Here is a 14,351-nt window from a genome sequence, read left to right as displayed (position 1 = left end):
CCTTCCCAAAAGTCTCATCTGAAATAATTCCTGACCATATTTACACTACTAAGTTGTCTTCAAAGTAGCTCTGACAATACTGTCATATTGTTCTCACCCATCTCTATACATGCTGCTACCTGGCAAATGTTCTTAGGACAGCTTGCTGGGATTTGCCTGATGATGTGATAAATGACAAAGAGCACTAAAGCAGGAGGGACCTATATACATGAAAACATATTGTGGTTTGGTCTGAGCCTACACTTGCAGCTTTCCATCTCCATGGACCACAAGTGTTATCCTGAGGTGTGTTTTGGCCACTGTGATCGTACAGACAGAAAAGAATGGAGTTATCCAATCTGGCAAGCACCAGAGAGGGGTGTGTATGTGCACTGACATGAAGGAGTATAGCAAAGAGATCTTTGAGCTATCTCTAAGAGTGGTGGTAGAGGCACACAGTGTCTTACACTGCTACACAGAGATAACAAGAGCTTGAAAGAAAGTGTGGTTGTATTGGGATGGCAAAGCACATACTCTGCTGAGCTGTGCTTCTCAGAAGGACTAATTCGCATGGGCTTATCCCCAAAGTGACATAACCACTCTGCTTCTTGTCACAGGACCCTCTCTAACATCGCATTGTTACAGAGTTCTCTGGAGAGAGTTTCGCCATGTGCTGTAATCCAAAAGTAAGGCTGCAGCAAAGTGAGAAAAGAAACCAGGAGGACAGTCACCCATGCTGTTCACTAGCCTAAAGCTATTTATCCTGTTTGTCTTCAAAGCCCTACATGGTTATATTAAGCCAAGTTAAATTCCTTATTCTGTTGGGTAAGAGGTATTATCTTTCCTTTAAAAAGCATCTGCATGTAAAATAAAAAACAAGGTAAATCATTTCCTTGACAGTAGAGAAACATGTTTCCTCTCAGAGATAGCAATAACTCATGAAGCTGAGAACAAGTGCAAACCAAGCCAAAGTTCATGACTGAGGGAATGCTTTCCTACCTCCCATCCACTGCAGCAGCAATTAGGACAAAACTATTGCTAGTACTTTCTACAGTCACTGCAATTGCTAGCAACTTCTGGAGTAAAAATGCCATCTTTCCTATGATGAAAACCAATCTTGTTTCCATATCCAAGGAAAACTTGAGTTACAGTGGAACTAAACTTACACTAAGTTCTTTTTCAGTCTCCAACATCCAAACACAATTTAACTCAGGGAAATGAGGTCAATGAAAGTCCATTATAGCTTAGGATAACAGAATTTGATCCATGGGGGCCTATGAGGATATTTCAACATGTGGTACCAGCCTGGGCCAAGGAGGGTCTTAGCTGCAGAGGAAGGATTGAGCAAGCACAGTACACAGGCAGGAGGATGAACATCACTGGATGTAAAAGACATGCATGTATCAGTCTCCTGAATTAGATAGGCCTAGTTTTTTTCCTTGCCACATGCCTACATTTATTTATATTGATGCTATGTGAGATGCATAGTTTGAGCTAACCAAATGCAACCAAACACAGGAAGCCTACCAAATCAGAGTGGCTAAAAATGACTAAGCAAGCTGGAGAAAGATGAAGATATGCACTTAATGACTTAAAGTGTTTTGGGGACTTTCCCTAGCATTGGACCGATACAGCAGCTGTGGTTTGCAGGGACACCTATAAAACCAGCTGTTGTGCGTCTGTGACCATGTTGTCTGGTTTTGAGTGTACTTCTGCTATCACCAGAAACAGTGGAACTCTTCCAGTGCCAAATGCCCTTAGGAGAAATCTAGCAAAGATTCCCCTTATGTCAGTTGTCATTTTCAGCTCCCTGTTTTTCTAATCACTCTTGCTAATATCAGGAGAAACACTGATGCTTACAGGAATGTTCACTTGAATGGCATCCAGCAATAAAAAAAGTGGTATAAGATATAGATCCAGAATCACAAAAGGAAGTTCTGCAAGAAGAATTGTAATGATGGTGCATTTCCTGAAGACAGCACAAACTCGATGCAGTCCAGCCCTCTTAGTGCAGATGACTGACTTGGCCTAACAGCTCTGAGCTTGTGAGGTCTGACAATATAAACAACCCACAGCACATGACATGAGTACATAAGAAGTACCTGAAGAGGTCTGAAATTTGTTTGTAACTTAGGTTCTTCATTTGCCATTACTCAAAAACTAGGTATAGAATTTATAGCCAGTCTCCAAATGTGACACTTAACATAGGTTGCACCAACATGTTCACCTTGATCTTCAAAGGTGCCAGGAATTCAAGCAATCTAAGAGTCTTCTTGTTCTTCCTGAATATAGGCTTATCCTAAAGTAAATCCTGCTTGTAGGTCTCTTCTTCTGCTACAAAACCTGTTTTGTTTGCAGGAAAGAGAAAGCTAGCTAGCACAAGAAGGGCCATGCTCTTAAAACAAAGCACAAAGAGGAGATACAGTCCTCCTCCAAGAGTCAGCAGAGGTCTTCCAAGGGTCAGAGAGATCTCCAGGTTATCCTGGACATGTAGTACAAAACAGCCTCAGCTGTTTGTTGCATAGAATGAATGGTGTTCCCATGAAAAAAAAAGGGTAAAAGAAAAAGGGAAGCGCTGATATAGACAGTATGCTGCAATTAAAAATATCAAAACAGTCCTAGTCCACTGTTTGAAAATGTGTAATGTGGGGGAGAGTTGATATGCAGCTTTCTGTCCAGAAATGAGTCCTTCCAGGTCTCAGGAACGAATCCACGCAGCTAGCGTGATTAAAGTCTGGATGCTTCTACTAAAATTTCACTGATGTTTTAGCACTTGTTGAGATAATGACTTGCAGACAGTAGGTCTTCCTTCAAAGATTTAATTATTTACCACTTACGCAGCAGAACACTTTCCTTTTTTCAATTACTATATTGTTATGGATATAGTAAAATTGTAAAGCAGCAGAGAGTGGAAAATGTTTCTTACACAAACAGTCCCTTTTTGGCTGAAACACTCTGAATGCTGTGGTAATTTTAATCTGATGGTTCAATACAGCCAGAGGAATAACCGTACCTGCTACCCACTCTGCCCATGAAGGTTCCTTCATGCAAAACATTGAATATGCTGCCCTAAGAAACCTAAACAACCCAAATGCTTATAGACAATCTAATCAGCTACTAGACTGCGGACAGCAAAAACAGATACCCTGCAGACATTTTGTATGTGATCAAAAAAGAAAAGTCCTTATTTCTCTTTCAAGAAAGAAACTGAGGCATTCAGTTTCAGAGGACAGGACTGGGTGCACTCTAAATCAGTAGAATATGTATTTAAAACCCAACCTGGTAATTGTTAAACTATTCAAATATGTTAGGCATTTCTAGACTCCAGGTATCAGCTTCAACCCTAGCTAAGCAGAGACCCACAACTGAAATCCTAAATTTGTAACTCGAAGTACAGGTTTCATCAAAAACTAGATAATCTGAAAGACTTCTGTTATTCCAATAATGGAAATCAATGTATAAGTCATATTAAGAAAAGATTACTGGGAGTGAAGAGATGGAGTCATGTTGATTTGGGCACTTTATCTGGTTCTCAGAGTAGCCTCTCTTACAATCTTTATTTGTATTTTGAATATTTTATTATTTTACTTCCTACATCTGTTCTAAATATATCCAGTGCAAAGGACTTGGAGAGAGTCCAATGGAAGGACACACAGATGATGAGGGGACTAAGAGGAAAGGCTGAGAGAGCTGAAACTGTTCAGCCTAGAGAAAAGAAAGCTCAGGGGTGATCTCATCAGCATGTGTAAAAACCTGAAGGAAGGATAGAGCCAGGCTCTCTTCATTGGTGTCCAGTGGCAGGATCAGAGGCAACAGGCGCAAAAGTGCCAAGAGGTTCTGTGAACATCAGGAAGCACTTTTTCCTCTGTGAGGGTGACCAAGCAGTGGCACAGGTTGCCCAGGGAAGATACGGACTCTCCATCCTTGGAGATATTCAGAAGCTGTCTGGACGTGGTCCTGGGCAACTGGCTTCCAGTGGCTCTGCTTATGCAAGAGTGTTGGACCAGATGACCTCCAGAATCCTTTCCAACTTCAACCCTTCTGTGATTGTACGATTCACTAAGACTATGGTTTAAAATTTAAGGGAAAGGTTCAGGCTACTGGAACCAGCTAACAAATGAAAGAAGAAATTTTCCCATGGAAATGTACCCATTATAGGTCATAACTGTAACACTAAACTCAAATGTGTGAGTCTAGTTTCAAAACCAGTTAAATATTGTTGTAGAAAAATTTTCTGTGCTTATGTAAAGTAAAATGTAAAAAATATATTTATACCAAAAGACCAGAGAGAACCTGATGATCCAGGAAAAGGGAAAACAAAACCCAAACCACTTTAGTTGCGAGATTTTGAAAAGAAAAGTCTGGGAAAAGAGAAATGTTAGAGGGTGACAGCGGGGGGAAAAGGGATGTCTGAGAACCCCTGTATGTGCACTGCAGTGGAGTATTGGATCCTCAGACTTGGAGTATTGGATCCTCAGCTTTGGTTCAGGTAAGCAGCACTCATACAGCAGTGTTGAATAGTATTATGGTACAGATAATGCATGGAAAGCAACTGTTTTTTTGCTTCCTTACCCATCTCAGGTTTTAATTTCTTAATTTTCTGTCACTGTCACTGGAGCGACGTGTGTCACATCAGAAACAGGTCTGTAAGCTATGCAGTGAGGACCGCAGTACTAAATAGTGAAATACTAAAGTAAGTAACAGCCTGATCTAGAGAACCTAATGAATGAACCTAAGGAATCTGAATCAAAGTCATAGGAAGTCCATGTATATTTTTGAACTAGATCAACAGCCATGGACACATCAGGAGCAGAAGAAAGCTGGAACAGACTGCAAGTTACTGAGGATACTGAAAATCTGGCCAGCTGGGAGGAATTCTTTGTTGCTCTTTCTTAAAAAGGATTAATTGAATTTCCATTAAAGATAAACATTAGTGGGAATTGGGTCACACCAAACACATAAATGAGTAAAAGGAAATGACCCACTAGTATAAATGCTAAATCAGAAGAAAGACAGAAACCACACAGTGTGTGCTATCCTGCCAGAACTGGCGAAAAGAAAATATGTATAGATATATATATATTCAAAGATTTAATTGAAGGGGAGAAATGGGTTAGAAGAAGGAAAGACAGCTTAGGGAAAGTGACCATGAAATCTTGGAACTGACAGTTCTTCCAGCAACAGCAATCCAAGGCACAGCAGCATGAAGACACTGGACCTAAAGAAATGAGACTTCAGCACACCTGGAGAACTGGAGGGAAAAATCTTGGAGGACACATGTCTAAGGGAAGTAGCAGCAGGATTTTCTTTCAACAAGCCAATACGTAAAAGATAAAAGTGTAAACTATTGCGGTGGCAGTGAAGAGTGGGAAATATAAGAAACAGCCATCCTAAAATCCTGAGTTCTTCAATGACTGGAAGCTCACAGGATTTTTTTTTTTTTAATTAATAAAATAAAACATACAGGTATAAGAAGAGAAACAGAAAAGCCAATGCAGAAAATAAGAAACAGGAAGAAAAGGAAGGTTGTAAAAAGCGTGCTGGAAATCCTTTAAAAATACAAGGTTGGGAAATGAGTTTTCTGCTACTCAGCAGAAGGGAAACTACAGACAGTGGGGGGAAAAAGGAATAAGAAGAAAGTTTTAAGTGTTTACTGCATCTTTTTGCTTCATCAGTTAGGATTAGACAGATAACTGCCACTAAACACCAGCAACAAGACTAGTACCTCAGGCGCCTGGGTAAATTTAGTTGCATCTGGCGAGACTCATTGCAACGTATGAGCTGAAGCATACTCAGAGCTATTAGCTATTAGTCAATGAGAAATCATGACAGAAAGGGGAATTTTGAAGAGTACAAATGTGGATTTTATCTTTAGAAAGTAAGGGAAGAAGAAAACAAAGGATGGTAAGAAGACTAAACTGACCTTCAGCTCCTAGAAAAATACTGGAGAAAAATTATCAAACAACCTATTTGGAAAGACTCAGAGGTAATAAGTAAAATCAACAAATCTGTCAAGGATATGTTGCTATGCTACACTAAATTAATTACCTTCTACAACTGGACATGTGGTTGGGAAGAATAGGTATTACACTTCTTCATCATTTTAAAAAGGCTATTCCTACTGTTTCAAGTTCTCATAAATAAACTGAAGAATCTTCTCGGAAGGGAGTCCAAGCTTACTTAAGAATCCATAATCTGAGATAATCAGATTACCGATTATTTGCTGTAAAGTGGAAGGATTCATTGTACCTACTAGTGATTAATCACAAAAAAAAGACAGAAGCAGAGAACAAGAATGATTAGAGAAAATTTGGCCCTCGGCAAAAAAAAAACCAAAGTGAAGGAGCAAGGTAGGGCTGTTCTGTCTAAAGAAAACTGAAGGAAACATGGGACACCTTCATGGCTGTAAAAGCTGAGGTGCCATAAGAAAAGGGAATAAATTGTTCTTCTACAGAAGGAGGACTTAAACTGCAATAGGGGAGCTCCAGCTTGCATGTTAGGGATTACCAAGGAATATGTGGAATCACTCACATTCCAGATTGTACAAAGACATTAGACAAATGACCCTCATAGCTGATTCTTTACTCAGGAAAGTCCATTCTATGCTTGTTTCCTAAAATCTAAAACATTATGTGGAAACAAATGAACTGACATTTGTAGGCAGATTTTTTAAGACTCTACAGTAATTCAGTTTAAAATCCATTCATAACTTTAGTCTGAGTCAAGTCAAACAACGTGCCTCCATGCTCGACCGTCACTGACTATGGAAAGATCTGGATTACAATTTAAATAGAAAATGTATAGAAGCTTTGAATATATTTATTCACAGAGTTAATCTACGAGTCTCTCTATTCCTTGTTTAGTCATCCATAAATCTCTCTGATTTTCAGTTTTCAAATGAAATGAAGACTGGAAGTAAGTAAATACAGAGAAGGCGCTGAAGTCTGAAATAAACACAGGGAATCAAAATAATACTGGAAGGGAGATTTTCGTTGGGATGACAACAGTGCTTGTGTGCATGCATGTCTCTGTGTTTGCATAAGAGTACGTGTGCATAAACACAAAATACACGTTTGCATGCATAAAATGTCCAGATGGGAAACATAAAAAGCTATTGAATTAAATAACTTTTTATATAAATTATGTAGTGAAATACACCCCCTTCCCTTCTTGAGCAATCAAAAAATTGATTCATACTGAAGTCTCTGCATTTGCAATCTAAAACTGTACGCAGCAACGTCAGTTACAATTTATTACGAATGATTATGGCTAAAGCAATTAACATTAATTAATGGTACGTTGGAGGAAAGTTTGAGTGGCTTACCACCATAAGTTTAGTTACACTAAGAACTGAAAGATGAGGAGCTTTAAGTCCTAGGTGTAACTCTATTGGTCTATCTAAAATGTTGTAACTATTTTCCTCACAGGTATTGAGAAGCTTAAGCTAGCTGCTTCTCAGAAAGGATCTGAGATGGTAAAAGAAAAAGGTGTTATTCTTTTTTACATTTATTTACAAAAATAATGCCTATACTAGAAGGAAACAATTTAAACAATCAACAAAAGGGATCTGGTTTTGAAGTGGAGCAAGACCACCTTTTTTCCGACAGTGGAAAAACTGAGAAGTACGGAGTACTAAAGGATGTATTGCCAAGAGTGGTAAAGGAAGACAGACTACAATTAGACAATATGGAATATGGCCAAGACAGGGGCCCAGCAAGTTCAAGTGGTCGCAGCCACTAAGTACCACTCCACTCCCGCAGCAGCCCCTCCCAAGTCAAATTTTTGTTAAGGCCAAGTGGCCGGCACAGCTTCCTGTAGCAATTGATGTCACCCAGCCTAAGCACTGATTCAGATCTATGCTGCTTTATTCAAGAGATCTGGTGAGACTGGAAGGTTACTGCTGCAAGCCGTTTTGAAGTAGTTATCAGGAAAATGCAAAATGACTAAATGCATATAGCTTGGGGGGAGTGGGGCTATTAATAGAGCCACTGCCAACTGATAACAGAGATGCGAAGACTGTAAACCAAGTCGACAGGAGAACTGATGCGAAGTCAAAGGAAAACATTTCTAAGAATGAGGGAGGCAATCCACCATAGTGACTTAAACTGAATACTAGAAAAATCTGTCTCAACAACCAGATCTAAATTCTGAAAAGAACCAGGCCTTTGCTTAAACGACTTAACTAAGATGAACTCGCCATATGTTTCAAGGTAGGAACCTGTAATAGTCACTAATGGGGGATTATATGAGCGATGAATATTCTCTATCACCTAATACCTAACTCTTTTCAAAATGATTTTCCTACTTAAAATCAATATGGTGAGGTCACTCCATTCCCTTTAACTGGCTATTGATCTTTACAAACGCAACATCTGTGCTACACACCCAGTATTGCAGAGCAGCTGCTGAAAGGACACCTAGTGGCAAAGAAATGAGCATGTCTAGAAATCTCTGGCACTGCTGGAGGTGTGTAATTATAATTATCATGGGAACTGCTGAACTCCTATGAATCTGCAGTGTCATATATACCAATTTATGTGCCAAATAGCACTATTCATGGTTTTTAAAAAATGTGTTCTTACAAGTGCTTTTTAAAAACATGGAATTTAAGCTTAACTTCCTTAAAACTCACTGAACGTTCTGTTAAACAAATGATGCATGTGCCTCTGTGTTGTAAGAATATAAATCTGAATATCCTGAGTCTCGACTGCATCAATTTTAGGAATATCAGGTAGCTGAACAGAACTCATTACAGATATGTTTTGCTTAATAATCAAGCCAAATTTCAGCTTGCTCATCACCATTCCTTGGGCCCTCCATTGTGTCACTCTAAAATATCCTAAGCAATTCCTTCCCTTCTCATCTTTTTCTCCTATGAAGACAAACAGCTGAAGCATATAAACTGTACTTATTTAAGCTAATTTTACTCTTTTTGTTTCTGTCCATTCAACTTTACAGTCACTTCTTGCCTGTGTTTATTCCAAACCCCTTAATATGTACTAATGCCCTTGTGACCAGGAGATGCCCACAACAGAAAGCTGTATTCCAGATGGAGTCATGCTGGTCTCATGCAGAGAGGGATTATAACCTTCCAGCGCAGTGACAAGCTGCCTCTGGGCAAACAGACCAAAATCCACACTTGGCTTTCTTGTTTATGTCAACATATCAAATTACAAGCACAGAACTATTTGCTGACCACTGTCCCTCTTTGATTACTGTTTTCATGTTCCCTTTTCCAGGTTTCTCTTTCCTATTGAACACCAGGTCCTCTCGATTAATTTGCCCTTAGTGAATTAGTACTGATTTGTTAGGTCATTTTTTCCAGACACGTTTTGGGGGGGGTATTTCATTTTGTGACATTTCTGTATGCCAGTGCTCTGTTCTCTGTCCTCACAACATTTATAACAGCTTCCAACTTAGTATCATCCTTTGATTTAAAAAGCCACAAACAAGCCATTTCAGCTTGTCTATCCTCTTTCATCACAACAAAGATTGAATCACTGGCGTGGCTATTTTTTGTTTGCTTTTTTAGGTGACTTCCTACTGAAGTTTTTGTTTAAAAAAGTCAGATTCTGCCATACTTCTCCACAACTACAAGGAAGTAGATTGTGACATCCATTGAGGACGCTGCAGTTCCTGCCCTTACCTAAACGTTAGCACCAGTTCTTCACCCAGCTCTGTTTCCATAGCTCACCTCTCCTCCACTCCACCCTTCTGAAGCTCCAGCCTGCTCTCCAGTCTTAAAATGGCATGTAGTTTCCTTCCTTTACTATAAACAATGCTTTCTGTAACCTTAGTTTCATGATGTAAACATTTAAAAATAAGAATGAAGGGAACACAAACTATGTGTTCCATTAGGTAATTTGGGGACTAAATTAAATAAAATCTCTCAAAACATGGAACATTTCAGAGTAATGAAGTCTGGCTTTGCTTGTTTTCCTTTTATCCCATCCCTGTAAAAAAGAAGACAATGGATCTTAGAAACCCTGGCATAAGAGTAGTAAAGACAGCTGAAGGCAGCTTATTGCTTGTGAATCCAAAAGAAACTAAAGTAAAGCTCAGAGGAAGGAGCCGTAACATGCAGGTATGTGTCCAAAGGGAAAGAGAGACACTCTGGAAACTGCAGGATGCTGGAGGCTAGGGAACCAGCTGCTACAGTTGACATGGGAGTCTCCTGCTACCAGTAGCATTACCATCTGTAATCTGATGTCAGCAAAACGCCCTGAAATCTGCCAAAGCTTCTTCAAACTGGCGTTTCTTTTATATTTAAATATATTTTAAAAGCAAGAAACCAACCAACACATCTTATACTCTAAGCAAAAAAAACACCAAATAAAAATATAGGGCTCCTTTGTATACACTATATGTAATACAGAATAGTAACGGACAGGAAGAAAGAGTAGTAAAGAAAATATAATGTCCATTAAAAAATGCTTCTGTTCACCTCTGCATTCCACCTGTAAGTTTTGGCCAATTATACTCCTTCAAATAGGCTTCTTTTTTATTATCATCATTTTTTAAACAGCTCTGGAGAGGATTTTTATTGTTAAATCCCTAATCTGAATTTTGCTCTTGTGAACTCTTCCGCAACAGAAAAAAAAACGAAAACTGTCTGCAAATGTGGGAGAATTCTTATTATGTACATCTGAACATGCACATTTGGCTTTCGTTGTGCAGTGTACCAGGCAGCTACAAAACCAAAGGGTAGCCTATTACAGCGTTAGTCAACACTTTAAACTTTGGATCTCACTTATCCTGAAAGACAGTGACCTTTCTGGCCTTTCAAGCAAGCCTATTTCCTCTTGGCATACAGCCGACACAGGTAATGCAGGAGTTGTTTGACTTTCACATCGTCTTTAAGCAGGTATTGTGAACATCCATGATAATAGCTTCAAAAAGGCAGTTCAGCGTATGTACAAGCATTACACCTGCCCTAGGCCTCTTTGCTGGTTTTGGGGCTTTACAGTCATCTTTTCCTGTTTCTGAAAGCCTGCTGGGGAAGGGTGAGGGGTATTCCATTATTTGGTGAAAAATACACAAACAGCATATAAGGAAATGCACAACATTTCCAACACAACTTCCCAAAATAAGTTCAACAACAGGTTGCTTTTTTTCTTCCTTTCTCTGCACAATACTACTTGCTAATTTTACTCAGGTTTGGTAGAAAACAGCAATAAATGAGAGGGAGACTTTTAGTGGGATATCAATATCTTGGAGACCTACCTTGAAAGAAACTTTTGACTCGGAGATAGCTGACGCTAAGGCGCAAGACAGAAAGTTTGTCCAGCTTCGATACGATGTCGGGTGGAAAAGGCAAGAGGCTGGCCAGATGGTCCAGTTCTGCATTCAGGCGGTCCCTGTGTCTCTTTGAAGGATTCGATTTTTCATTCCCAACTGCAGGCCTTCTGTGGTGGAGAACACATTTTCGATTACCTGTTTTACCTCCAGATAGTACAACCAGAGACTGAGACGCTGTCTGCAATTAGTTGGTTACAGGCATATTTAATCTAGCTGAGATGAAAATCTTTCTGTCCCCTGCCAAAAAGAGAAAACCATTCTTCATTTGCCATAGTGCAAAGACATGGACATTGGCCTGTTTTTCCACATCTGCCCAGTGAAAAACAGATGAAGAACTGATACCTATTACTCAGAACCCTCTCACTCTAGGGGAATGGTTAATATCTTCATGTTCTGGTCAATAGGGAAAAACAATTTCTCATCTATGCTGTAGAAATTAGGGTCAAGAACAGCAGAGGAAAATTACCATGACTAATGCATGAACCCATTGAATACCCACTGCATTCATTCAAAGCATCTTAGATCAATTAGTTTAATGACTCTAAGTTAACCTGTGGGTCAGAAAATAAGTAAGAGCCTGTCTTTTGACATGAGTTTAAAAAGTATGGGAAGAAGGGTGAAAAGATGTTCTTTCCTCAAGCTCAAAAATCCTGTGAACATACCTACATTTACCTTGCTACATCACTAATAACAAAGATAAAAATATGGTTTCTCTCTTAAGATCATTGATATTTCTCCTACAACATAAGGATTGATGCTACCCAGATTTCTAAGCCAAGCCCTCCTAGTCCATCCCCAATTCATGTCCCTCTCATGCAGTAGACAAGACGGGATACCTCAGAAAAGCTATAGTGAAAATGCATTAAGATGAAATACATCACAAATGAGGAAGCTCAATTTTGGTGTGTCTGCTGATATTCTTCTCACAGAATGTGTAAGATGCTGCTCTCAAGAGGGAGAAAAGGAAAACCTGGTGTACTTGCACACAACGGGAACCTGATTTCCAGCACAATAGCAAGAGGTGGCCAGTGCTGAAGAACTGACTTGTCTATTAAGGAAGATGACTTGAGTGGTAAGTTTGAGAAGGTGGTTATCTCCAGCAGACAGCCATTGCTGGACCCAGCAGTAGTCAACTGCATTATCCAGGAATGGGCCACAGGCCACTGGAGCCATAAACTAGATGGACCTACAATATGAGAAGGGGGAGTGCTATAGCTGAGTGCTATAGCTGAGCTGGCAACAAACCGGGGGATTTAGTGCTGTCTGCTGGTTCTCCACGCACTCTTGTAATGCCCATGTTCAAGTTCTTATTGTACCACATTGCCACATTCCTCCTGAGGCATTTCTCAATGTCTCTTATTCCTCCAGAATAAAAGACATTGAGGAAAAAAAAAAAAATCAATGAGGAAAAGATGGAAAAATACTCAAGAATGGGAACTGGTAGGAAAGGAAAATATGGGTGTGCTAACAGTTTCCACTTTCACCTCACTAAAGCGAGGATCATAACCATATGTATCTTAACTGGTGCTCCAGTGGAGAATCAGAGGAAAACTAATTATTTGCAGCACTTTACTACTGCATTTCCATGCTCCATGAATTTATTATATTTTTCAAGAATAATTTCTGAAGTTTAAGCGTTAGTATTTCACAAGATGGTCAAAGGCTTAAATTACAACCTTTGCATGTTACCCTCTTATAAGTGTAATATTATCATTGCAACTGTGGTTTAAAAAAATGTGCTTATGAATTAGTTAAAAAAAAAAGGATTGATGTTTTGTGCCTGTAATTGCTGCCAATTAAAAATCTCTTAAGGCAAAATAGGCATGAAAAAATTGTGCTCCCTTTGAGAGCCTCACTTCATTTTAACAGGACACATTGATGAACAGAATGAATGAAAATATATTTGAGGTAGGTGTCAGTGAAAATAGGTAGTTTCTGCTTTCTCATTCAAAATTGCCAATACTGACAATGTGGCCCTTCAATAATACAACCAGTTGCTTTCAAAGACATGGGGAAGATTTTGTTGATTGGAATCAATACAAAGCTTTCTTGCATTACAGAGAGCAAAAAAAGCAGCAAATAATGTAATAAACAAAGTAGGAATACTCTTTTTTCACTTTTCCAGTTAACTTCTTTTTTTTTCCCAAAAAGGTTGTGCATAGTGGGCACTAATTTTTGCAGTAGACACTGAAGCTCAGCCATCCTCACTGTGACCCCAAAAGGATGTCTGACCTGTGGAAAGCAGTAATTCTGTGGGAACGTAGCCTATAGCTGATCAGAAACTGAAGAACATTAGCTTTTACTAATTGCTTTTTGCATCTGACAAACCAGCTGAAGCAAGGAAGCAATTTAGGACAGAAAAAAATTAATTCCAGTAAGGAAATTTAGACTGATGAGTTCAAGGGGCAAAAATTGTCAAGATTTACATTGACTAGAAATAGAAATTGTTCAAGTCTACTTGCCACATAAAATAGTGACTGCTGTCTGCCGGAGAGGAATGGTTCGAGGCCATTATGTGCAGTGTTTGCACTGAGTGTAAGGAACAGTTTTCTGGAGATTGCAGGGAATGGTGTAAAAAGACTGCAAGAGAAAGTTCAGGACAGAGTCTTCCTGAAAACTTAAGGAAATGATTCAGTAAGGGAGTGAATCCAAACAGAGGTTTGATGTAAGTGGCAATGAGGTGCCAAGTGGATGCGATTTTAAACAATGCAAGTTCCATGGAAAGGCCAGCTTAGCTATCCATAAACAGAAAAGGGCAGGCAGGGAAATTCTTCAGTGGGCTGCTCTGAGGCAAATTGAAATTCTAGCCTTTATTTTGAGCTGATAGTAGATAGTGCTTGTGTTTCTGTTAAACTCCAGATTCTCAAACTCTGTAGCACTCACTCGATGATACCTTTCTTACTCTACTTTTCATGCAACACTACTACAGTGAAGTAGCACGTGTAGAATAAAGTTGGCATTTCTTTCTTTGAGTCGTTAAACCATCCAAATGCTGCTATGCAGTTACAAGTCCTTCTACCTGCACAAGACCCATATCAGCCGTCCCCATTCAGTAGGAACTGAGTGTGGGAGCT

At 39.3% G+C, this 14,351-nt stretch overlaps 1 protein-coding gene across 1 annotated transcript in view; it reads right to left on the bottom strand.

Moving 5' to 3' along the window:
- The window catches only part of AHRR (aryl hydrocarbon receptor repressor), a 93,448-nt gene that overhangs the window by 56,217 nt on the left and 22,880 nt on the right, over nucleotides 1-14,351 (bottom strand). Inside the window, exon 3 of the mRNA XM_061448982.1 lies at nucleotides 11,203-11,384. Coding sequence (XP_061304966.1) covers nucleotides 11,203-11,384 — 182 coding nt within the window. The remainder of the gene's footprint in view (nucleotides 1-11,202; nucleotides 11,385-14,351) is intronic.

Source organism: Pezoporus flaviventris, unplaced genomic scaffold (genome assembly GCF_033815535.1).
Source record: "Pezoporus flaviventris isolate CSIRO_AGI_PZ_B2104156 unplaced genomic scaffold, CSIRO_AGI_Pfla_v1 ptg000007l, whole genome shotgun sequence".
Lineage (NCBI taxonomy): Eukaryota > Metazoa > Chordata > Aves > Psittaciformes > Psittacidae > Pezoporus > Pezoporus flaviventris.
The sequence above is the reverse complement of the archived record's forward strand: the minus strand, read 5'-3'. Positions and strand labels throughout refer to the sequence as shown.